Source organism: Heptranchias perlo, chromosome 10 (assembly GCF_035084215.1).
Source record: "Heptranchias perlo isolate sHepPer1 chromosome 10, sHepPer1.hap1, whole genome shotgun sequence".
Lineage (NCBI taxonomy): Eukaryota > Metazoa > Chordata > Chondrichthyes > Hexanchiformes > Hexanchidae > Heptranchias > Heptranchias perlo.
Window position 1 is genome coordinate 61,367,007 of NC_090334.1, and position 17,735 is coordinate 61,384,741.

Here is a 17,735-nt window from a genome sequence, read left to right on the forward strand (position 1 = left end):
TGGCTTGTCCTTTTCAGTCTAAGTAGTCTTTTTAATGGCATGACAAGTCTTAATCACTGCCAAACAACCTCACTGGCACTTAAAATTAACTCTTACAAATGTGAAGTCTCATTCCTTCAGCTTTTAATTATTTTTTTAAAAATCAAATAATTTTTTTTACTTTTCCTGTCTGCCTTTCTTTTATCTCTCTCTCTTAATCCAATCTTTCTTTCCCTCTCTTTATTTCCCTTTCTGTACTTGATTTAACATTGAATTAACTATTCTAACTTACACTTCCTGGTTCAGACTTTGCACTGTTATTAACGATTCTTCAATCTGACTGTTAAGAAGATACACAGCTGCTTGCCCTGTTCACACAGGTCCCAGATGCCCTGTAGAGGATCTCTAACTTACAGCAACCTTCAGTGCAAAACCACATGGAAATTACATGGACAAGGGCAAGTCTAATGAACGGTGGGCGCCATTTGTTCATCACTTACAGTAAATTCCGGCCCAAAATCTCATTCAGTAAAAATGACTAAGTAACTCTGTCATCAAATCACTGGAAAATGAATACACTTCAATTTAAGTGGCTATGTGCGTTCTAACAATACATTTATATGTTAATAAAGTATACATGACATATTAGCCACTTACATTCAAGTGTTGCCATTTTACTGTCTTCTGAAGACCCAGGTGAATGGATTCAGTTGAAACACACTTTCATTACTAGGGTTTTACTTTAGCAATTTTGTTATGAATTGGTGTTAGTCTATATGGATAGGTTAAAAACTGCATTACATTTCAATATTTACAACTAATTGTCCTGCTGTCAACTATAGGCTTTGAGAAGATGGATCCCTATGAATTTGGAAATGTCCACTTAAAACTCAAGATTGTTGAACTGTTCAACTCTTATTTATTGTTCCTGAGGCTGGATCTATAAATTCCATAAACTCTTTTCCCTCCTAGTTCTGTTCTTGTACTCAAAAAGAGTTAATCTTATGTGTACAAATGGGGATTATGTTATAATTCTCTTCCCCACCCCCCCCTAACTATTTCTGACATCTCACTTAATATAGAGCCTAGACCTGACGTCAACCTAAAAACCTGCCAAAATCTGAACCAAATCAACTAAAACTAGATTAGCATCTTAACTTTATAACTATATACTGAAAAGTTGGCAAATTACTGAAAACTACTCAATGCTACTGAAAAAAACGAATGTAAGGCTTGCCTTTTGGAACAGCTCTGCAGGACTCCAGGGTCCTAATCCTATGTAGCAGCCAATCCTTTTAAATTCTAGGTCTGCTGCTTCAGTAAAGCTTCTTCTAGTTCAGATCCCACGAAATACATTCTCTTCTACTGTTCTAGGTCCCCTGCTGTATTGTAGCTGCTGCTTTCTGTGGCTAGGTCCCACGTAGCTTCCATCCCTCTGCTGATCCAAATTTATGGAAGCGGCTGCTTACCTTTTTGATCCTTTCAATAGGTCCTCTTCATCTTCTAAGATTCCTGCAGCAGCTTCTCTCATCGTTGGATCGCTGCAGCAGTTTCTCCTCAGATCCCTGGACGTCTACAAAGGATCCTTTCAGATCCTCGTAGTCCCACCTTTTCATTGTCCTTGAATCCTTGCAGCACATCCTCCTCAGGTTCCTGCAGAAGCTGCTACTCTTCATTGTTGTGCAACTTAAAGCAGGTCCTCCCTCTGATCTAAACTTCAGTGGGATGACAACCCAACTGACTCAATTTGTGGAAGTAAGCCTGAATCTGGCCACATGACTGGAACTTACTGGAGTGGATACTGCTCTGCCATCTGCAGCAATAAGTCCCTAGAAACAAATGTAAAAAAAAATTATGAAAGAATATAATAAAAGGGCCAAAAAAAAGCTTGGAAGCATGGTATAAATAGAATATTCTCCAGGGATTCATCCAACACAAAAAATAATAGAACCTCAATTACTGCACTAGTGACCTCATTTCTTATTAGTTTTGAGAGCAGCTGACTCACTGAATGCATGTTTATAAATTATTCATCCCTGGGGAATATCCCCTATATTTGAAGTCAATGTTCAATGTTCAGAAATTATTAAAAGCTACAGCCAATCCAGTGAATAAGAAAAGTGTTGGTTTTGCGCTGTGGTATGACATGATGGGCAACAAACTTAAAGGTGTCCAAAATCGATGTTATGAACAGCAACGCGGTGGCTAGTTATTCGCAGCTTCTGGCAGGGCAGGGAGTAAGTAGGCATCTGATGCCTGTCTCCACAAACTAAACTGAAAAGTCTCCAATGTTTCCTACATTACAACAGTGACTACACTTCAAAACTATTTCATTGGTTGTAAAGGGCTTTGGGACATCCTGTGGTTGTGAAGGGCGTTACATAAGTGCAAGACTTTTGTTCTTTCTTTCATTGATGAAGTATGTCATTTATGGACTTTAAGTCATTAACTTGAAGCCAATTAAAGTCATTTTATTAATAACATAATATATTCTAATTTGTTTTTCACATTATTGCAGAAATTATGATTTTTCAGACTTTTAGTAATTTGACCTGATAATGCCTCCACTCCCTTTTCTGTCCAGCTGAACGGCTCAATTCACCTCCCTGCAGTAATTCCGCTGGTCTTCAGTTGTGTTGGAAAAGCTCTTTGCTCACCAGTAATTTGTATTTATTGGAAAAAGATTTTAGAGTTCAATGCTTATTGTGTATTATTTTTATCACAGGTACTTTAATTCTAATTGGAATTATGATTCTAACCTATCCAGTCTAAATCTTCAGAGTTCAGTGTTAGTATTATATGTGCTATTTCTATCTTTTGAATTGGAAAGAACAACATGCCAGAATTTCATCAAATTGCTGTTTCGGTGATGGGACTAAATGGCTCTTGCACTAATTAACTCTGATACACTAACTTGATTTAACATTATTGTTATTGACAAATTGTTCATTGTATTTCTTAAGTCAAGACACATCTGCAGTTGGTTATGAAAGCAGGACTCCTGAAAATAATTGTGCTTCCTCATGCATGGCCTTAATGCATCTGTAATGGTTTTAAACAATTTAATTGTTCAGTGAGCACAAAACAATAAAGACTGCACCTCTCCTTTACATCCCCTATCTCATTGATACTTACAACAAGTAGAAAAATATAAAAAATCCATACAGAGCAAATAAAAGTACAACCATAAAATTATATTGAGAATTAAATAAGCATAGGAATTTGGGTTTTAGTTTTAAACTTTCCATACCTGCATTGGCTTTTCACTGTAACCTTGGGATCACATTAAAATCAATGTCAATTGATCACAGCTGTGCATTTGATATTAAGAAATCAGTCAAAAAAGGACTCAAGAATTATAGAATGTTCCATTGCTAACTTCAACCTTTGCCCATTTTTTTTAATGTGGCTTCTCTGGCTCTTAGTATCACCATAGTCCTGGATTGTTTGTAACAAGGAGTAAATAACCCCCCATAAATGTCTATCCTTTGAAAATAACAACATTCTATTTAAATAATTGCTACAGAATTGGTTATAAAACAGAAAACAGTAAACGCAGTATACAACTGCTTCAGAGAAATGTCTCAAACCTTCTGAGAATAAAATGGAGTAGTTTTTTGTGCAGTTTTTTAATTTTATTACATTAATTCTCCTGAGGGAAAAAAATCTGTTTTGAGACCTGTAAATCATTACAGTTCCTTCAATTGTCATCCCTCCCTCAAACTATACAGCCATTGTGGAAATAAATCTATACTCTGCAAAAACAGAAAGCTTTTTATTTCTAATCTCAAATGTCACTTAGTATAGAAATGCTATCGCAGCCTTCAAAATTAACGGGGTGGGGGGGTTAATAATGTATTCAGGTATTATAAATTAAGAAAGTCAGTCGTTCTGTACATGTTAATGAATTGGTTCCATCATATAGAACTAGATATTTACAGGAAATAATTTTCGCAGAGATTATCTGTTTAAAACCTGCAACAAAGAAACCATTATTTAAAAGGTTAAGGGAAAATAAATGTAGTCCACTCAAATTAAAAATAGACTCTATTCCCACTATGACTCAAAATACCCTCAAGATTTTCAATATGCATTTCACAAGTTATTGCACTGCCTACTTGATAATTACACTTAAATTCGATTCTACCCAGAGGTGTGCATGCGAATATAAATTATTAAATGAACACTGTTCCCAGAGGTTTTAGAAAGTTTTACCTCATAGGCTCGTACCTTCTCCGTGTCGATCCCTTTAGACATAGACCACGTTGACACAATATAATCCATAACTCGTTCACTGAGTCCTTTTGGGACTTGGTAAAGTTTGAGAAAATCCCGCACGTTGTTTAGCATTTCATGGTAACGGTTGGTGTTGGCATACATTTGCTGGAAGATCGTGGTGACATTTCCAAAAATAGTTGCATAAAGAAGAGCTGTGATTTAAAGAACCAAACAGGTTTAAGTCCTCTTACTCTGCGGAAAACCAGTTAATAAGAATTTGGTATATTTTACAATCTGGTTGGATGAGCATGCAAGAACCAGGTGGCTCTGAGATGGAGTGCCTCAGTATCAAATACTGATGATTTCACGGAAATATAGTGCTTTCTTACAATTCCACAAACCCCCTGTTAGAAAGTACTTCGTGTCAGAAATAACCGTTTTTAACTTTTAATCAAGTTTTTTAAGGTTCTTCTCTCTCTCTCTCTCTCTTTCTTTTGTACTCTTTCATATTCCGTTTGTGCTTTCACTCTGTGACAATCTCCAGAGCACAATTCCTCTTTTAGGATTTATTCTGCACTTAATAAGTTATCACATTTCTTGAGCAATGCAAACCCAACCATTGTTAATGTCCAACAACTCCGGTGAAGAGCCTACTCTGAATTCCGTCTGCCAGTGGAAGGAGCTAGGAAATTCGACCAATAAACTAGAAAAAAGACAACAAACTCTAAATAGAAATTAATCAACTTAGGACTTCTAGACACCGGGAGCCTGCATTTTCAGATCTTGATTTGCTTGATTCACACTTGATTTATGGGCTTAAATCAGAAGGACCCCGTTGGAAAAGTATGTGGAGATCCAGAACACTCATGTTAGATCACATTCCTATTTCTGATACAAAATACACTAGAAGCAGGAAAGGCCCACCAGAAACTGGAGGGAGCTACATTTCAATTTAAAATATGGGTGCAGATATTCATACAAGCAGGACATCCATTTCTAATTAAACCAATGCGAAATGAACTTTCGGGGCTGCTAAACATTGTGATTTATTTAAAGGACACAGCAATGCCACATTAGTGTATTTAAATCATGACTTGCCTGTTTTCCTCTTTTTTCCCCCCCTGTTGGCACTTGGTGAGCGTTTGTGCCAATTGTATTTGTTTTTGCTCCCAACACCATTACTGGCAAGAGTTTCCCAGTGAGAATCCCCCTATCTAAGGTATTTGGAAGACGAGGAGGAGCAGCAATGCCCAGCAGGTCAGCTGTACAAGAGCTGCTCTGTGCCCATCCCATATCCTTGTATCTGCAGACAGTGGTGAACATATCTCTCTTTAGCAGTCGAGTAGTGCATGCAACGGTTCCTATTCCCATAGGAAGTTAGGGAAGCACACCTGATGATTCCGCTAAGATATATGAATCCCTGACTAATTATAATATTTAATGTGTCCTTTGGAAGAACCCCAACTACAGTATGATATACTTTCATGGCACTGCATGAAAGAAGGCATGACAAGTGATCAACAGCTAGCATAACCTGCTTGGCCACACCCAATATCAAGATGCAACCAAAGATAGCGGTAGGCACTGGCACACCTACCTGGCAACAACCTTGAGGAATTGTCTTCACAGGGCCAATATCATAAGAGCCAAATGCAGAGCTGTGCTATTTGCTGCAAGGACGCCTGCACCTACTACGCAGCATCCAGTGACAGTAACAGTCAGTTGCAGCCTGAAACTTGGCCCCACCTCCTTGCAGGCATGCTGCAATACTGACCTATGCGGGTGGTGCAGGGGCGTGACACAGAAAACAAGCCTCTTCACATCCATTTCATGCAGCACCATCTTCAGCAGGCATTAAACAGGGTGTCAAGTGATGAGTCTTCCTGTCACTTGCCTGCAGTCTCATACTTGCACATTGGGTCTCCTTTCCCTTCATTTTCTGCCTGTCTTCCTCCCTCCTTCCTTCAGTTTAGGCAAAGCTCTGCTAAAGTTTGCAATGCCTTTTGAGCTTTTTCATGGGCTTTCAGAATTTTTGCCACCCCAATGTGGCACTTCCTTTTAATCGTCTGCAATTCTTTAAATTTCACTCCCGCGCAATTTTCTACTCTCACTACTAGTGTGTTCCCTGCACTCCATTAAATTTGCACCATAAACTATAATTATTATTTTGTACCTCAAACTATAATTACTCCAGTCATGGGCATTGGGATTTGGGTCATTGTTAATCTGAAACATGGAGGTAATACAATGATCAGAAATTGGTACAGGCATAAGCGCAATTAATTACTGACCGCTGGTATGAATATTCCGCCAGGTTTTCATACTGTTGTTGGAAGTGTAGCTTTTTTCCTGGTGAAATTTATCTAGAAATTAGGAAATGCCAAGGTATGTGAAATAAGGGGACAAGGTGCTAATGGCTTTAACTTTATATTTTAGTTTTAACAAAATCACAAGCTACATCTATATCAAAGCATGTTACAGTGGTCTCCACTTACAGCCTATCCATTTTTAATGAACAGTTTGAAATGTTCCAATTTGAATCCAGTGTAACTCTTGAAGTGATACCACTTACGCATGATGACGAGATAGAGTCATATGTGAGTGATGTTATCAAGCAATTCAGGTCATCTACGCTGCTCCTCCTCCTTGTTAGAACAGTCTCGGCTCAATTGCCATTGTCTCTGCTTTCTGCCTTCTTGTCCTGCACCACCTGAATCTTTGTTTCCTGTTTGCTGTTTGTCTCATGCCAGCTGTACCTCTGCTTCAGAAAAGTGAGGCATGATGTACCTGATTACCCACTTTGTTTAATAGTGCACAAAACATTTTATGAATCAGGCAACGAGAAGTGATAACAACTAATGCAATGAGCCTGAAGAACTTAGCATAGGCTAGGACCTGGAATATGTAGCTGCTGTTGCCATTCTCATTGGATCCTTGGTTGTCATCAGCATTATGGCTAATGAGCTTGATGATGAAGGAAAGGAATAGAGAGCATCAAGATCAGCTTCCCAAAGGTCAAGATTATACCCATAACACGAGAACCAGTCCAGAAAGATGAAGGAAGATGGAAGAAAATGGATATTAATGATGCTAAGGGAATGAAAGTGAAGCGCAATTTTATTTACCTGGGAGGTTGTACATCTGGCAATGGGAGAAGTGAAAAGAGATGAAGAAATACACGTATGTGGCTGGAACTATTTTTGATGGACTATGGAAACCACTCTGAGGAAAGAGACATGCCATTTTGATGTTAAAAGAAAAGTGTATAAGCTTAGTGTACAGTCAGCACTGCTATATTGAGAGCTGGACCTAGGCAAAAGCATTGAACCAGAGGCTGAATGCTTTTAGAATGTACTTTGCAAGAAGGATGCTGGGAGGATAGAATGACAAATGATGAAGTGATAAGGAGTGGCCTGCAGGCAGCATATGCATATAATGGTGAGTGGTTTGCAATAAGCAGTGCATTCATGCCTCATGGCTGAAGATTGATAACGTTGAATGGTAATGAACGGGCCAAGTGGTGCCATTTATAAGGCCAAAGCTAAAAAAAATGGAACTGCATATATAAAAATTTAAATGAAAGTGTGACAATGAGCAGAAAGATGAGAGAACTGTTGACAGGAAAGCATGAATGACGTTGTCTACTTAGTGTTTAATATGATTGAACTATATGAAGATTTGTTCTGTGGATTCGCACTTATTTTGATCTGATTAAGAATACCTAAAATCATCTCATTTTGCACCTTTACTGCAATAGAGAGAAGACTTCCATCCCATCAGTCTGATCTGGATTTGAGCCCCAGAGTTGGAAGAAAAATGTTTTAATTTGTTGTTGTATCCAAACCTTCTGCATAAAATAATATTTATTATATGAAATTTAATATTATTTTCTATGTGCAGTGTTTGTCATTACTGATTGTTACACATTGGTTTCTGTGGGCAACCAAGAATGATGGTCATAGAATCATAGAAAGGTTACAGCACGGAAGGAGGCCATTCAGCCCGTCAAGTCCGTGCCAGCTCTCTGCAAGAGCAATCCAACTAGTCCCACTCCCCCACCCTATCCCTGTCGCCCTGCAATTTTTTTCCCTTCAAGTACTTATCCAGTTCCCTTTTGAAAGCCACGACTGAATCTGCCTCCACCAGCCCCTCGGGCAGTGCATTCCAGATCCTAACCACTCACTGTGTAAAAAAAGATTTTACTCATGTCGCCATTAGTTCTTTTGCCAATCACCTTAAATCTATGTCCTCTGGTTCTTGACCCCCACCCCAGTCAATGGGAACAGTTTCTCTCTATCTACTCTGTCCAGACCCTTCATGATTTTGAATACCTCTATCAAATCTCCTCTCAACCTTCTGTGCTCTAAGGAGAACAACCCCAGCTTCTCCAGTCTATCCACGTAACCGAAGTCCCTCATCCCTGGAACCATTCTAGTAAATCTCTTCTGCACCCTCTCTAAGGCCTTCACATCCTTCCTAAAGTGCGATGCCCAGAACTGGACACAATTCTCCAGTTATGGCCGAACCAGTGTTTTTATAAAGGTTCTTCATAACCTCCTTGCTTTTGTACTCTATGCCTCTATTTATAAAGCCCACGATCCCGTATGCTTTCTTAACTGCTTTCTCAACCTGCCCTGCCACCTTCAATGATTTGTGCACATATACCCCCAGATCTCTCTGTTCCCGCACCCCTTTCAGAATTGTACCCTTAAGTTTATATTGCCTCTCCTCATTCTTCCTACCGAAATGTATCACTTTGCACTTCTCTGCGTTAAATTTCATCTGCCACATGTCCACTCATTCCATCAGCCTGTCTATGTCCTCTTGAAGTCTATCACTATCCTCTTCACTGTTCACTACCCTTCCAAATTTTGTGTCATCTGCAAATTTTGAAATTGTGCCCTGTACATCCAAGTCCAAGTCATTAATTAATATATATCAAGAAAAGCAATGGTCCTGGTACCGATCCCTGGGGAACACCACTGTATATGTCCCTCCAGTCTGAAAAACAACCGTTCACCTCTACTGTCTGTTTCCTATTACTTAGCCAATTTCGTATCCATGCTGCCACTGCCCCTTTTATTCCATGGGCTACAACTTTGATGACAAGTCTATTATGCAGCACTTCATCAAACACCTTTTGGAAGTCCATAAACACCACATCAACTGCATTACCCTCATCGACCCTCTCTGTTACCTCGTCAAAAAACTCAATCAAGTTGGTTAAACACGATTTGCCTTTAACAAATCCATGCTAGGTTTCCTTTATTAATCCACAGTTGTCCAAATGACTGATAATTTTGTCCTGGATTATCGTTTCTAAAAGCTTCCCCACCACCGAAGTTAAACCGGCCTGTAGTTGCTGGGTTTATCCTTGCACCCTTTTTTGAACAAAGGTGTAACATTTGCAATTCTCCAGTCCTCTGGCACTATGCCTGCATCTAAGGAGGAATGGAAAGTTATGGCCAGTACCTCCGCAATTTCACCCTTGCTTCCTCAGCAACCTAGGATGCACCCCATCCGGACCGGGTGACTCATCTACTTTAAGCACAGCTAGCCTTTCTAGTACCTCCTCTTTATCAATTTTTAGCTCATCCAGTATCTCAACTACCTCTTCTTTTTTCTGTGATTTTGGCAGCATCTTCTTCCTTGGTAAAGACAGATACAAAGTACACATTTCGTACCTCGGCCATGCCCTCTGCCTCCATACATAGATCTCCTTTTTATTCCCTAATTGGCCCCACCCCTCCTCTTGCTACTCATTTACTGTTTACATGCCTATAGAAGACTTTTGGATTCCCTTTTATGTTAGCCACCAGTCTATTCTCATGCTCTCTCTTTGCCCCTCTTATTTCCTTTATCGCCTCCCCTCTGAATTGACATCTGTCATACGCCCCTTTTTTCTGCTTCATCTTACTCTCTACCTCTTCTGTCATCCAGGAAGCTCTGGCTTTATTTGCCCTACCTTTTTCCCTCATGGGAATGTGCCTAGACAGTACCCAAACCATCTCCTTTTTAAAGGCCATCCATGTTTTATTTACAGTTTTGCCTGCCAATCTTTGATTCCAATTTACCAGGGCCAGACCCGTTCTCATCCCATTGAAATTGGCCTTCCTCCAATTGGCTATTTTTACTTTAGAGTGGTCCTTGTCTTTTTCCATATCTAATCTAAACTTTATGATACTATGATCGCTGCTCCCTAAATGTTTCTCCACTGACACTTGCTCCACTTGGCCCACCTCATTCCCCAGAACCAGATCCAGCAATGCCTCCTTCCTCATTGGGCCAGAAACGTTCTGGTCAAGAAAGTTCTCCTGAACATGCTTCAAAAATTTCTCCCCCTCACACTTTGCCCCTTACACTAATATAGACTATCCCAGTCAATATTAGGATAGTTGAAGTCCCCCATTATCACTATTCTATGGTACTTGCACATCGCTGTAATTTCCCTGCAAATTTGCTCCTCTATATACTTCCCACTAGTTGGTGGCCTATAGACTACCCCCAGTAGTTTAATGGCACCTCTATTGTTCCTTAACTCTAACCAAATAGATTCTGTCCTTGACATCTCCAGGACATCCTCTCTCTCTAGCACTGCAATATTCTCCTTAATCAATACTGCCACCACCCCCGTCCTTCTTTCCTTCCCTATCTTTCCTGAACACCTTGTATCCAGGAATATTTAGCACCCAATCCTGCCCTTTTTTGAGCCAGGTCTCTATTATCACCACAGCATCATATTCCCAAGTGGCTAATTGTGCCTGCAGATCACCACCCTTGTTTACTATGCTATGTGTATTTATATACATGCACTGTAAACCTATATTAGACTTTCTTGTATTCTCTCTTGGTCTGATCCCATCTAATACCATACCTATTTCTTACTCTGGTGCTATCTGTCTCTCCCAATTCTTTGTGCACCTTGTTTCTCCTTTCCAATGGTACATCCTGGTGCCCAACCCCCTGCCAAATTAGTTTAAACCCTCCCCCACAGAACGAGCTAACCTCCCCGCAAGGACATTGGTCCCAGTTCTGTTGAGGTGCAACCTGTCTGGCCTGTACAGGTCCCAGTGCCCCAGAAATCTAAAGCCCTCCCTCCTGCACCATCTCTCTAGCCCCGCATTCATCTGCCCTATCCTCCAATTTCTAAACACATGGCACCGGGAGTAATCCAGAGATTATTACCTTTTGAGGTCCTGCTTATTAATCTCTTTCCTAACTCCCTAAACTCTTCCTGCAGAACCTCATCCCTCTTTCTACCTATGTCGTTGGTACGAATATGAACCACAACCTCTGGCTGTTCATCCTCCCCCTTCAGAATATTCTACAGCCGCTCCATGACCCTGGCACCAGGGAGGCAACATACCATCTTGGAATCACAGCTGCGGCCGCAGAAGCGCCAATCTGTTCCCCTAACTATTGAATCCCCTATCACTATTGTTCTCCTGACCTTTCTCTTCCTTTCCCCGCCCTCCCCTCCCCCCCCACCAGTACAGCTGAGCCACCCATGGTGCTATGGACTTGGTTCTGGCTGCACTTCTCAGAGGAACCCTCTCCCTCACCAGTATTCAGAACTGAATACTGGTTAGAGAGTGATATGCCCTCAGGGGACACCTAAACTACCTACCTGATCCTCCTTGTCTGTCTAGCAGTCACCTAATCCCTCTTTGCCTGCACTCTCTTAAGCTACGGGGTGACCACCTCCAGAAATGTGCTATCCACGTGATGCAAATATTCAGAAAGTTGTGGCTTTGTATTTTAGAATTGTGTTCTTCAGAATTTTAAACATTGCAGACAAAGGCCTTGGAAGAAACAGTAAGTCAAATTACTTATAGTACAAAAATTTTTTTAAATGTAATCAAGACCAATGCTTATTCACAGTTTTCAATGAAGCAACTAGTTTAAGTCCAATTTTCTGTATCAAGTGCAAATTGAAATGTATGACGTCAAAAATCATGGATCCCAACTTTCATTGCCTACTTTTCAATCAATGTGATCAGTTTCAGATGGGTATCAATGTAAAAGAGGCAATGAAACTTGGGAATCAATTCCTGATCTGTCTCCCAGGTGTATTGGAGCTGGGAGATGTGAGGCCCACATTCAATGGTAGCCTCAGAAAACTTGGGTTTGAACCAGGGTTAGCATAACACCATCTGGGGGAGAAGACATGTTTTAAAAGTGCTCAGGCGCTCCATTGGAGTTTATGGGAATTTTACAATTTAGTATTGAATCGTTTTGATGTTTTGAGGAAAGTACATTCCTGCCTGCTGTCTCACAACATGAAAACATTAGGTGCTTAGGAGCAGAGCTCTGTACATGCTGACCTCAGTGTGACCACAGTAGAGCACATTGGCACTGTAACTCTGCAGAAAAATGTCTGAGACTTGGGGGTTTTTGGTAGAATAGCAGCTTTTGTCTGTAAGTATAAAAATGGCATAACGTTACAAGCTATAAAATAGAGTGTCTGTGCGAGCTTAACTTATTTTCCAATTCCTTCCATAACTCATTTGTTTATCCATGATTCAGACAGAACATGCATCATTATTGATTACCAAGGGCTCTGTGCATCTAAGTCATGACACAGTAGATCATCCGCATTAGGACCATTTCATCCATCAAGCACTTTTCCACCTACACATGTCCTTAAACCCTTCAAGAATGAATTACTGATAGTAAATACAATGTGCTACTTAATTGTTAGGCTGGAAAGAAATGATAGAAGCTGAAACGTTCAAAACATCCGCAGCCTGACCCAGATGCTTGGACTCAATCGAGTAAATAGATCAAGTTATTTTTTGGAATATGCTTAATATTAGGTGCACAGCATATGAACCATTGGAAATAGTTAGATGTATACAGCAGCATAACAATGTTGAACTGCATTTTTTAACGTTTAATGAATAACATTTAACGAACTTTTACGGCACCTCATCCACCACCTTAAACATTCACTCCCTCCACCACCGGCGCACCGTGGCTGCAGTGGAACACCACCACCTGCACGTTCCCCTCCAAGTCACACATCATCCTGACTTGGAAATATATTGCTGTTCCTTCATCGTCGCTGGGTCAAAATCCTGGAACTCCCTTCCTAACAGCACTGTGGGAGAACCTTCACCGCACGGACTGCAGCGGTTCAAGAAGGCGGCTCACCACCACCTTCTCAAGGGCAATTAGGGATGGGCAATAAATGCTGGCCTCGCCAGCGACGCCCACATCCCGTGAATGAATTAAAAAGAATTCAGAGATATTTGTTTTAAAATTATACAAATACCTGTAGATTTCATTTCAACTAATGTGAGTTAAATTTGAATTCTCTATATGAAGAAATCCATATCTTTGAATTTTGAGCTACTTAGATGGACATGAATCTCAAATATGGTGGCCATCTGCTCAGTGAATAGTTATCCCATTCAAACAAGACCACAGCTGGTTTACCAAACTGTGGACTGCAAAGAAAATGTGGTGCTGAAAATTCGGTGGGAATGTGGCAGAAGGGCTGTAAAATAGACTGAGACCCAGAAATGCCAGGCCCTGGCTTGACATTGAGGATTCCAAGGGGCAAAGCTTGCACCTGCCCATTACAAGGCCTGCGGCATCAGAGGGGGCAGGAACTCCGAAAGCCAGGAGTTCCCACGTTCTCGTGGTCGGCAGGAGCAGGATTGGTGGTCAGCATGCTCAGTGAAAAGAGGCATATGGGCTGCTTGAGTAGTGGAGTGGGTCCCCCTTGGCAGTCCAAACCTGGGATGTGGCCTGGACTCCTGAACATTTTGAGTATTAACTTTTTCCCGGATGATGGGCAGTCTTCTGTAATGTTTCCGGGGGAGGGGGAGGAGTTACTAAAGCCCAAACCCCCTGAATCACGCACCCAAAAGGTGCAATTGTGGCCTCGCCACCATGGTGGGTGTCTGAGATGTAACACTTGTGGTGTGGCATCCATCCCCAGTATTTAAATTGGGAGACCTCCCTCTAACCCGCAAATCCCAATGGGATAAGTATCAGAGGTCACCTGTGCTGGGAATGGCTGGCCCGTGGGTTTTCAGCCCCAGTTTTTTTACAGAGGCAATTTTACAGATCAAAAGAGATGATTGTAATGACTCCGTATTATAAAAAATTTATATTGATGTCCAAATTTTTCTTTTTAATGAATAAATATTGGCACAGGATTTGGCACTCACCGTCATTTATGCAAAAATCGCACAGCAACTTCAGGCGAGAGCAGATGCGAGGTTAAACGCAAAAATCCGGAAGTTGCATTGCGAGATGTGCTGCTCCGCCATTAGTTTGGTGAAAATGGCATCTTGCTGTCTGACTCACCATTCAAATGCATTGAATGGCATGAAGTTCCTGTATTTGCATGGTAGATACGAATTAAACTCGCCACAGAAAGTTACAGCTTGTCCATTTTAGTCTAAGTACCCTTTTTAATGGTGTGACAAGACTTAATTATTGCCAAACACCCTCTCTGGCACTGAAAATTAACCATTACAAGTGAGGAGTCTCATTCCTTCAGCTCTTAACTGTTGGAGATTTTTTTTTAATTTAAATTAATTTTTTACTTTTTTTTTCTGTCTCTCTTCTCTCTCTCTCTTAATCCAATCTGTCCTTCCCTCTCTTTATTTCTCTTTCTGTACCTGATTTGACATTGAATTCACTATTTTAACTTACATTTCTTGGTTCAGACTGTGCTGTTCATTTAACAATTCTTCAATCTGATTGGTTAAGGAGTTATACAGATACTTGCCCTGTTCACTCAGATCCCAGATGCCCTGTAGAGGGCCGTTTCCATCTCGCACTTCCAGCAACTTCCAGTGCAAGATCTCATGGAAATTAAACGGGCACAGGCAAGTCTAACTAACAGCGGGCACATTCATTGACCGGCTACAGCAAATTCTGGCTCATTATTCTAGCGCAAAGTCTTTTTAGGCCTAGCTCATGAGTGACAAAGAAACTCTGGCCTTCCTGCATAATGTTACAACAGCGAACTGTTAAAAGATGCCCTGAGGCACAAGCTGCTTAGTTCTGCTTGTAAAGTATATTGCTGAAGTGCTGTGGGACAATATAAGTAATAAATCTGCCATGCTGCTACTCTGCAATTTTCTACTGTCCAATTCCTTATTCAACTACAGAATCACATTTATCGATCTCCGATCTCCGACTGAATTAATGCCTTTGGGCAGCTGAGTTGTCATCAGAGCAGTGGATCGTGTGTGCACAGTAATAACCGATTAAATATGTACCAAATATTTAAATAACTTGCCAGACATAAATTACAGTCACTGTCAATATCTTTCACTTGGTTTAATTAAGTGGTAGATGAATAAATGATGAAAGGAAAAAACTCTCATGCCCTAGAAATAGGTTAAAACCTTTCAAGCAGCTTATTTTTCATGACAAATATGTTTATTTGAGGGGCAATATTTCATTGAGAACAAAGACTACTAATGAACATTTAAAATGTCCAAATTGGAAAATAATTTTATGATTCCATAATGTTCACATTATACTGTATCAACAATATCTATGTATAAAGATTTATTAATGTATGATAAATATTGCATGTAGCTATATTTTTTTCAAAGAAAAATTAGTAACTTGGAAATTTTAGAGGTCACCAATTAAAATGGTGACTGGATATAATTTTCAAGCAGTCAGTTTTATGAAATACAAAGTACATAGCGGGAATGGCAGAAAACTGACCAATCATGATGCACCTCTAATTATGATTCTTCCACACTTCTTATTCTATTAATGATCCGGTTAACTAGTATAACTGATGAAAAGTTCAGCAATCCAGCTGTGGAGTTTGCAATACTTGTATGAAATGGCTCCACAGCATCCTGTGTATCAGTGAAACTTTACATTTGAAATTTTTGCACTGTTTGTTTACTTTGTTGTGGAGATGCCGGTGATGGACTGGGGTTGACAATTGTAAACAATTTTACAACACCAAGTTATAGTCCAGCAATTTTATTTTAAATTCACAAGCTTTCGGAGGCTTCCTCCTTCCTCAGGTGAACGATGTGGAATTCGTTCACCTGAGGAAGGAGGAAGCCTCCGAAAGCTTGTGAATTTAAAATAAAATTGCTGGACTATAACTTGGTGTTGTAAAATTGTTTACAATTGTTTACTTTGTGGTTGAGTTAACTGAATGTCTTTCTTTCACGAGTCAGAGAGAAAACACAAGAACACCAGAGAAAAGGTTAACTTATAAGGGGGAAATTCAGGAAAGACTGTACCATAATTCGTGAAGGGAAGATCCATATAAAAGGTACTGTATTTGGACATGGCACATGAACAGAAGCTCTTTAGTAACAACAAGAGATTGTTTGGTGAAGAAGGAAAATTGCAAATTAGTTTAATATTTTCTTAAGTTTTGGGCTTTTTGATTCTCAGTATAGAATTTCAGCCTCCAGCCTGATTATTTGATGATTTTTGATAAGGTCTAGACTTTTTCTCTGAAAGATATTGGACCAGATTTTGCTGTAAAAATAATGGTGAGGCTAACAGCAAATCGAACAGTAACTTCCAGCAACCGCACAAGCGCAGTTAAACGCGAATATCTGGAAGTTGCTGTTCGTGATGTGATGCTCCTCCAAAAGCTGCCCGAAAACGGCATCTCGCTGTCTGGCTCCACGGCGTGAAGTTCATGCACTTACCTCGTGGATAAGGACTAAACTTGCCACAGAAATTTAAGTCATCATTTCAAGTCTAAGTACCCTTTTAATGGCGTGGTTAGTCTTAATTACTGCAAACAATCTCACTGGCACTGAAAATTAACTTTTACAAGTGTGAAGTCTCATTCCTTTAGATTTTAATTATTGTTGGACATTTAAAAAAAATGTTATTACATTTTTAAAAAACTTTTTCTTTCTGTCTCTTTTATCTCTGTCTCTTAATTCAATCTTTCTTTCGCTTTCTGTACCTGATTTGACATTAAATTCACTCTTCTAACTCAGTGCTGTTATTAACGATTCTTTAATCTGCTTGGTTAAGGAGATACACAGTTGCTTGCCCTGTTCACACAGGTCCCAGGTGCCCTGTAGAGGGCGCCACATCATTTGGCTGTTCCGTTGACAGTAACTTGCAGTGCAAAAGCTCATAGACTTGCACTTGCCCATAGACTTTCTAACGAACTGCACCACTCACAGCAAAATCCGGCTCATTATAGTATTATAATTTGGATTTGTTTTGTTCAGAACAATGTATTTTGTGCCTTGCGATGTTTTTATACATTACAGGTGCTATGTAAATGCAAGTTTTTGAGGTGGTGGTGCTGCCTGTCCTCAGAGCTTCATATCATTAGCAAACAGGCACCATCAGATTTATTCATACATTTGCTTCAAACAAATAATAATTTAACTCTTATTAAGTGTTAGGTATATAAAGGAAGCATTGCATGATTAATAAAATAATAACACTTTTAAAAGAAAAAATGGATTGTTGGATGGTCATGGGACAACATGATATTGAGATTATTATAATACAGTAATTCATTAAAGTGAACTGTTACAATTCATGTCTTTATAGGCCTGTTT

At 39.9% G+C, this 17,735-nt stretch overlaps 1 protein-coding gene across 1 annotated transcript in view; it reads right to left on the bottom strand.

Moving 5' to 3' along the window:
- kcnh5b (potassium voltage-gated channel, subfamily H (eag-related), member 5b) overlaps window positions 1-17,735 on the bottom strand; it is a 236,730-nt gene that overhangs the window by 99,278 nt on the left and 119,717 nt on the right. The window contains exon 8 of the mRNA XM_067991044.1: window positions 4,210-4,409. Coding sequence (XP_067847145.1) covers window positions 4,210-4,409 — 200 coding nt within the window. The remainder of the gene's footprint in view (window positions 1-4,209; window positions 4,410-17,735) is intronic.